The 8,440-nt window shown below is 30.9% G+C and overlaps 1 protein-coding gene across 1 annotated transcript; it reads right to left on the bottom strand.

The window, feature by feature from the left end:
- Positions 1-4,522: 4,522 nt before the first annotated feature.
- LOC129888570 (2S seed storage albumin protein-like) lies at positions 4,523-5,993 on the bottom strand. The gene is made up of 2 exons (XM_055963528.1): positions 5,702-5,993; positions 4,523-4,951 (listed from the first exon to the last, which is right to left on the bottom strand). The coding sequence occupies exons 1-2, from the start codon at positions 5,956-5,958 to the stop codon at positions 4,747-4,749; spliced, it is 462 nt and encodes a 153-aa protein (XP_055819503.1). The 5' UTR covers positions 5,959-5,993; the 3' UTR covers positions 4,523-4,746.
- Between the last annotated feature and the right edge of the window lie 2,447 nt (positions 5,994-8,440).

Here is an 8,440-nt window from a genome sequence, read left to right as displayed (position 1 = left end):
TCCACTATAAATATAAGAGTACAAAATATCGAGAGAAATAACCTCACACAATTCACTCGGAATACAAAGAGGTTCACACAAGTAATAACGTATCACTTGTGTCTCACAATTTCTCCCCCCACACAAAACTCTCAAAGCCCCTTAGGACTACATTGTGAATGCTACCAAGTTAGATGGAATAAGCTTCTATTTATAAAGTCATAAACCTTTTCCTATAAGAAAAAGGACTAGCCAAAAATGGAGACATTGTGTTTTCCTTTTAGGAAAAGGAAAACCTAATTATACAAGGAAAGTCAGGGCAAACCCAACACTTGTTACAGTACAAGTATCCATTCAGTGTTAACAACGATATGTAATATTACCTGGTATTTGAATCTATTTATCTATAAAAAATAGCAATGTAAAGTCGTGAATGCAATAACATAATATATGTACCAGCAAAGCATATCTTTTAAAAAAAAGCTAATATGTGGTGGAGTTGTCTCACTCACTCGAATGAAAATTAGATACTAATCATATTTGTGAAGTTGTCAAATCCAGAATTTAACTTATACAACATTATGAAAAGTGATGGCAAAGGTAAAACAACGTGTAGTCATGAAGTATGACCTCGATACCAAAAGTTGATCACATAGACTTCCAACTTTAATGGGACAGAAAATATGTCTCAAAAGAATTGTTACCTCCTTTCATTCATTTCTCTGCCCTATGATTCCTTCTCTCCATATCTTTTAGCCACTGGTCAACTCTTCATGCTTTGTTATTGTTCCCAACTTATGGTAACATCTATGAAATATTTGGAAAAAAACATAAGAAATCACCCAATAAAACTGTTTTAATTCTTTAACTTTTATAGTCACGTCAATATGACATTGCTAAAACTATGGATGACATGTAACAATCAAACACTCAATCTAATGATTATTGCAGGCTACTTATTACATATTCAGCTTAGGATTGATCCCTTCTATTTACTTTGGTTGAGATGTCTTATTTATTTTTCTGTTGTCAAGCTGATAGTAGCTTTATATATGTGAACTGAACAACAATCATTTTCTAGGGCTAATGCACAACAACCCAAGTTTTTTGTTGGAATGATTATTTTGATACAGCAGTGATTGGATTGGAGATGCTTCTCCTTCCTCTCAATAGCTACTGATAAAATTGATAACAGATTCAAAACAGAAACAACATTTGAACCATTAAAAATACTAAATCGTGTAAAGTACATATTTTTATATTGTATTAAAACATAAAACAAAAGAAATGGAGATAAGGAAATATTGCTGTTTAAAAATCTGCAATCTGTGATGATATAAAAAGGGGATAGTAAAATCCTCAAGATTCTTTAGGCATCTGAAATAAATAAATGAAGATCTTAGCAAAAGAGAGGTGTCACATCATGCAATTAAGGATTCAAAGTTAAAATGTTCGATCCAACGATAAAGCCAGAAATTTATAAAAAAGAACCATGTATATCTTTAAGAATGCAACACATAATTTCACATAATGTTAGAATCTGATTTCACACTATGCTAGAATCTATAACATAAACAACAAATGTTGTATAAATGAAATTCTCCAAAGGATCAATTAATTTTAGAAATTACCTTCAATACCAGAGGAAAGTTTCTTATAGCATATCAAAATGTGTATTGATTAACAGGGACAACATTATATACATTCGGTATACTAATATCTCGTAACTTTCATTATTGTTAGATGCATTAAGGAAAAAGTTTTTTTCTTAGCGAGAAAAAAGAAAGAAAGAAGGCGCGGAATCAATTTTAAAAAAGTAATAGCAGTTCAAAATCTTTGAAGTGAACCTCAAGTTCACCAACTTATATTTGAAACTTAGGTGTACTTGCAAAAGAGAATGTGACAATCGATTTTGCAAAGGCCACAATATAATATTGAAAGAGTAATATATTACAACGAACAAATATATCCTACATGCGGCAAATATATCCAAAAATATAGTGGTGGTACATACTAGTTTCTAAAGAATTTTAGACATGTATCTATTGAGTAAAAAGAACTATTTGATTAAGTCTGCTTTAAATTTTACATGTTGCAAGTATAGTGTCTGTTTTCAACACTTCATGGATGTAAAAATAATCAGATAGTATTTTTATTTCAGAATTGATTTAGTAGTCACCTGTAATCCTGTTTTTCTTTGATGCGGTTGAAGCCGCGGGTAAGATCTCGCCTGCATCATAAAGTTGATTGCAAATCTTTTTCTTCCAACCTGCTACTTATTTTAATACTACGATGAAGATAATTCTCCGGTTAAATTGGGAGATCACAAGTGATACTTGTACATCAATACCACGAGCCAACAGATAAGTTGTGATATGGACAAAGAAATTTAGAGTGAAACTCGTGCATGATTATGTCCCTAATATTCTGATCCAGATATCCATGCGTACCTAAGACTGTGTGATTAACAGCTTCACAGACTGTTGACCAATCACTCTTGCGTCTAGTGTTCTCAAAAGAAATGTTTTGAGTGATCGCTAACGTCTCATACAGAACACAGTGTTCCAAGCTTTCATTCTTCCTTGTCAACATTTGCAGAGAGCTGTTTAATACCCTTGAATATTCAGTGCGTTTAACCAATATTTGCACGACGTGTATATGAACTTTCTTGTGATATCACAAGTTTCTGGTGACATGGTCACAGAAAACAGTCTGATTTGAACTTGGATAGGCAGCAACTGAAAAATTCATAAATCTGGCACTATAGACACATGAACAAAAAATCAAAATTACTAATTTAACAAAGTGCATAAAAGCAAAACAGGGAAAAAAAAAATTGAACTTTGTATTTTACTCATAAAAATCAGCAAATCAAGTAACTACTTGAACGGAATGAGTTTTTCTATAATGACCTTAGCAACTAAATAAATGAAAATGGTACTAATTATCATACCAATAGCATAAATGATAACTAAACTCCAATTGTTAATTTCCGACACTAATTAAAATGACTGGTTAACAGAGTACAAGAACATCTTAACATCAACTAAAGTTGCATCTATTATGTTGGTTGCTTCAGAATGACTAATTCCAGACACATTTCAAGATTAGCAAACCTAGAAGATCTTAGACCTGAACTTGTTCAAATACATCAATTTAGGTGTAAAATACATGAATCTAACTGCAGAAGTTGAAATACACATCCTTAAAACCTCATGAAATAATTTCATCAACCTCGTTACCAAACATCAGACCCAGTGTGGAGAAAAATAAATTCAAAAATCAAAGGCGTAAATTTGTTATCCTGCAAAATAAAAAGAGAATAGGTACCAAACATCAGGCCCAGTGTGGAGGAAAATAAATTCAACAATTAAAGGCGTAAATTTTGTTATCCTGCAAAATTAAAAGAGAATAGGAAAAATATAAATCTAATAAAAGTTGCATACCTTTGTCGAGTATGAAGATATATATATATATATAATCATAGCACTAAAGCTCTCACATGCGCAGGTTCGGAGAAGGGTCTGATCACAAGAGTCTATTGTATGCAGTCTTATATGTTTGAACCGTGACCTCAGGTTCGGAGAAGAGTCCGACCACAAGGGTCTATTGTATGCAGCCTTATATGTTTGAACCGTGACCTCCGAGAGGGTCCGACCACAAGAGTTTATTGTATACAGCCTTATATGTTAGCCTTATATGTTTGAATCATGACCTCCTAGTTACATTACAGCAATTTTGTCGAGTATGATGATATTCTCCCTAAATATAGAACTGGGTTAGCAATCTAAGGTTATTGTTTGCTATTTCTGTATCCGCAGTCCCTAATCCCATCAATACTGATATTTGCGGACATGTAGTTACTGAAATTTGGGATAATAGTTTATGGAAATAAGAATTAGAGAGGGAAGAAGGGAATAGGGAGAATTCTGAACGACGGCATTACGAAGCGGTGTTTTATTTATTTATTTATTTGCAGGATTTCTTGTTTTTTCGAGGAATTTCCCAAATTTTGTGGTTTAAAATAAATAAATAAAATCCTTTTTTACAGTAGGAGGTCTAAAATTCTCATTTATATATTATATAAGATTTAGATCTTCGTACGATATCTTCAATAGGGGTACTGTTTTAGTATTTTTAAATCTTGGTGTCACATTTTTCAGAAATTTTATTGATCATAATAAAAAAAAATAATGCCTAAATCCCCTCTGAAAAACATAATACATAAAATGGACTACCGAAAAACAAATTAAATCATTGATGATCAAATTAACTTGGAAGGAAGTAAAAAGTAACCTTGAAGAATTTATGAAAAATAAATAGATATCAATAATAGTGAGATTATGGGAATAAAAACATCTAAATCATAATGACTTTAAATCACAATAGTGTAATATCTTTAACATTCAAATTAAAACATCTAAATCATAATGACTTGACTCATGTTAAAACAAATAATGCCTAAATCCCTTCTAAAAACATAATACATAAAATGGACTACCAAGAAGCAAATCATTGATGATCAAATTAACTTGAAGGAAGGAAATAGAAAGTATTATCATATTATTATTAATTAAAATGACTCAAAAACATTACAAGCACGTACACCAAATTAAACTGCCTGGACAACAACACAACACAGGCACCAATGAGGTGATTAATTATTCATTAACTAAGCTAGTAATACTACTACTCATTTTATTTTTTATTATAATAATAAAAAAAAGCAAGCTAACTAAGGCTTGCTATTTCATAATCCCCTCTTAATTAGAAGAAAGTGCCACCGGTTGGAATATTTTGGCATTGGTGAGGGGCAATGCGGCATAAATCAGGAAGGCTCTGTGCAGTCTTTAAAACCTCTCGCATTTCTCTTCCCTGTAATTCTCCTCTTTTTTGCTCCTGCTGCACCACTTCCTTTATTCCCTCGCACCGGCATTGCTCCTCTTGTATCTCTTCCAACTGCTCGCAGCATCTGTTTTCATCAAATTACACACTAAAATTAATCACATGGAGAGGCGGAACCAATATTTTTAATTCATCTTATCGACACAAATAATAAGGGTTCTCTTGTGAACCCAAAACAAAGTTATTGAGTTCGACTGAACCATAGCTATAGCTGAAGGTGTGACGTACTCGTATATTTTGAGTCGTTCTAGATAGTTCAATAATCAATTGTTTAAGAATTGATGCAACTCAATATGTCTATATATATATGCGACATATGAATCGTCTACTGTGTTACTTAGCCTATTTCGTTTTTATGTATCTTATTTTTACCAATACTATAAAACTGTTTTAAAATATTTTAATTTATAAACACTTAAAATAAGTCAATTCAAACCCAATTCAAACCGGGTTTAGTTCAGTAAAAAAATAATCTTAAAAGAGTTACTCAAATCCAAAAATCAGCTTACAAAACTATATAAACGGACCATTCATCAAAATCATATAATTAAAAAAAACCAAGATGATCTCTTCACCCGTATAACAAAAAAATAATATCAACACTTCTTTTTAAAATTAATTAACATTATTAATAAAAATTAATGAAATAATTAATAGACATGTAAATATTTTTAATTTATTTTAATTAAACCAAAAAATTCAAATTCTTTTCTTCAACATTTCGCTATACCTGTCACAAAAGAAAATAATCGTTGTTATAGAGAGATTTTGATAGCAATTATTAAAACTCCCTAAGTTTAATTCTAACAATGTTTACCTTGGGAATGATTGGCGCCAGTCTCCACTTTGTTGGTCCATATATATTTCCTCTTCCTCAGTAAATTTATGGCTTTGTCTTAAATACTCTTCACAAGAACGTAAGTTCTGTGCCCTTTGCATTTGCTGCTGGCAACTTTGAGAAATTTGTTCTTTTGGGTTTTCAGATATGGTAATTGTAGTACGAAAGCTAGAAGCTGTGACTGACATAAAAAGTATGGCTAAACAAATTGCTCCAAATATTATTACTTTACCCATATTGAAAATTAAAGGGATCGATAATATATTCTTTTTATTTTATTTTCTTTTAATGGAAGATGTTATAGAGAGTGTGAATTTTATAAGGGATTGAAAGGGGTTGCATGTTAAGTACGTGGCAGACGAAATTTTATTGGTTTTGGCATGTGGATGGTGTATGTGTTGCATGTTGGATATGTGTAATTATTTTTGCTTCCACGTGACCTTTTTTTGTGAAGAAAAATCCACAGTATTCTCGTAGCAAAAAAGAGAACCTATTTTGTTTGTATAGTAAGTGAATTTGGAGGTTATATTATGTCATGGACTATATTATTATTATTTATACATTATAAAGTTATTACTAACTTCAATTACCTTATATAGTTTTGGTCTATATCGGGTAATCAAAAATAAATATATTTTTTTATATTGTAAAAAGTAAATTTAGAATATAAAATTTATGAATTTATATTTAAATATTTATAGATATTTAGAATTCATTTGGATTAACTGATCATAAAATAGTTGATAAACAATAAAACATTATATATATGATGGAAATGTTGAAACTGTTAATAGACAGTTGATGTGTTTTGGTGAAAAAAATGTGTTTATGAATATATATTTTTAGAATAACTAAAATAAATTTAAAAAAACAAAAAAAAGGAACAACCATATAGTTAGAAAAATGGCATCGCCCGGGTTCGAACCGGAGACCTTCATATAAGAAAAATGATTTCCACAAGAAAGAAATGGCATCAAACCGGGTTCGAACCGGATACCTTCAGTATGTTTAGGGTGATTTGATAACCAGCTACACCACGACACCTTATTGTTCGATTCTTGTAATTATTTTATTTATTAATATTACATTTACGATGATGTTGGACACCAAATGCCATTCTTGATAAATACAGTTATTAGCTCACCTAAAGTTACACAAGAAACAAATATATTCTAAAATATTAGTAATAAATACAAGAATGAAGAAATAGATAGAAATTTAAGAGGTGTGAGTATGACTTTTTAGCTGCCACAACCACTGCATTATGTTAGTAGTGGTGTCTATTTAACTATTCACCATTGTTATATATGTTTTGAAATTTTTCAAGTCAAATGGACATGCTTGTCTCCAATAGAATACAAAATCAGTACTTAATATGTCAAAAGATTATGTCCCCTAACTACTGATGTTTTTCTTCTTTTTTTAATCAAGCAATCCCAATTTGAGAGTGCATCTAAAAAAAAATACATAAATAGTCAAGTCTAGACTATCTTATCTAATGAATGTAGTACAGAAAATTCAAAAAATTAAAATTTTATAGTTGTTGGTTGAAATATTGAAGAGGGACATTTACTTGAATGTAATTAAGAGAGGCAGGAAACTGAGAGCAAAGGTGCGTAAGCAGACCGGCAAATGAAATGACCATAAAATCCGACCCACTATTAGTTAGTATATAATACTTGGACCTATTAATTATGACCGATCAATATATATATTTATTCATCTTGATTCGCACAAATTCAACCATCTAAAAAAAATTGGACTGATTTGGGCTAGCAATGTAGTACAAATTGATTCACGAGAAACAAAATAACTTATTTTTATTTGATATGTTATATATAATTATATTGTAAAGAAGAAAATATTTATTAATTTTTTATATGTTTACTTGAATCGAGGGTCTATTGAAAATAATTTCTCTACCTTTACAAGGCAAGGACCCTCGCCAGATCCAACTTTTGAGATTATACGGAACATATTGTTGTTGCTGTCATAGACAAATGACAAGAACATTGACAAAGAAATTAAACCATGTATGAAAAGGAGTTGAGCTATGAGCCAATGAGTTTGTTTAGTCCATCTTGACTCACCTCATCTAATTCAATTAACTTTCTTTTAGAGAGCTGTCAATGACTCATTTCTTGATTCAATTCATTCTGATCAGTTCAAATTTTAGGTGAAATCGCTCATTTGCCGCTCGTAATCTACTTTAAGTTTTGATGTGTAAGATAGTGTTAAGTCCTGCTTTAGTTGATGGATTGAGTTGTGGACTCCATATATGATTTTAAACAATGAGAAAAGAGCTAGTTTCGATATTGAATTAGATTCAAAAATTACATCTTAGCCAAAGCAGGATTACATTAACTGAAAAGAGGTTTTGTCAAAAAAATCCCATGATTGACACTTTTTATCTTTGCCCACTTTTAATATATGCAACTTCTACTTACTTTTTGGTACATCAAAATTATCAAGATTTGGAACAAGTTCGCACCAAAAAAATTCTCTCATGATGGTCCCAAAAGCCACACCTTATCCATTCATACTGTTATTATTGTGGACCCATAAATCTCATGTTTAAAATTACAATGACAAAGATCCTCCAGGGAAAATGTAAGATATGCTTAAATAGAGGGTGCCAGACTGCCAGAATTGAATCCTTTTTTGTTTTTGTTTTTGTTTTAACCAGTGCTGAATTCAGTTCATGTTGGATTGTTGAAT

Source organism: Solanum dulcamara, chromosome 5 (genome assembly GCF_947179165.1).
Source record: "Solanum dulcamara chromosome 5, daSolDulc1.2, whole genome shotgun sequence".
NCBI classification, from domain to species: Eukaryota; Viridiplantae; Streptophyta; class Magnoliopsida; order Solanales; family Solanaceae; genus Solanum; species Solanum dulcamara.
This window is presented reverse-complemented; position numbering and strand designations above follow the sequence as displayed.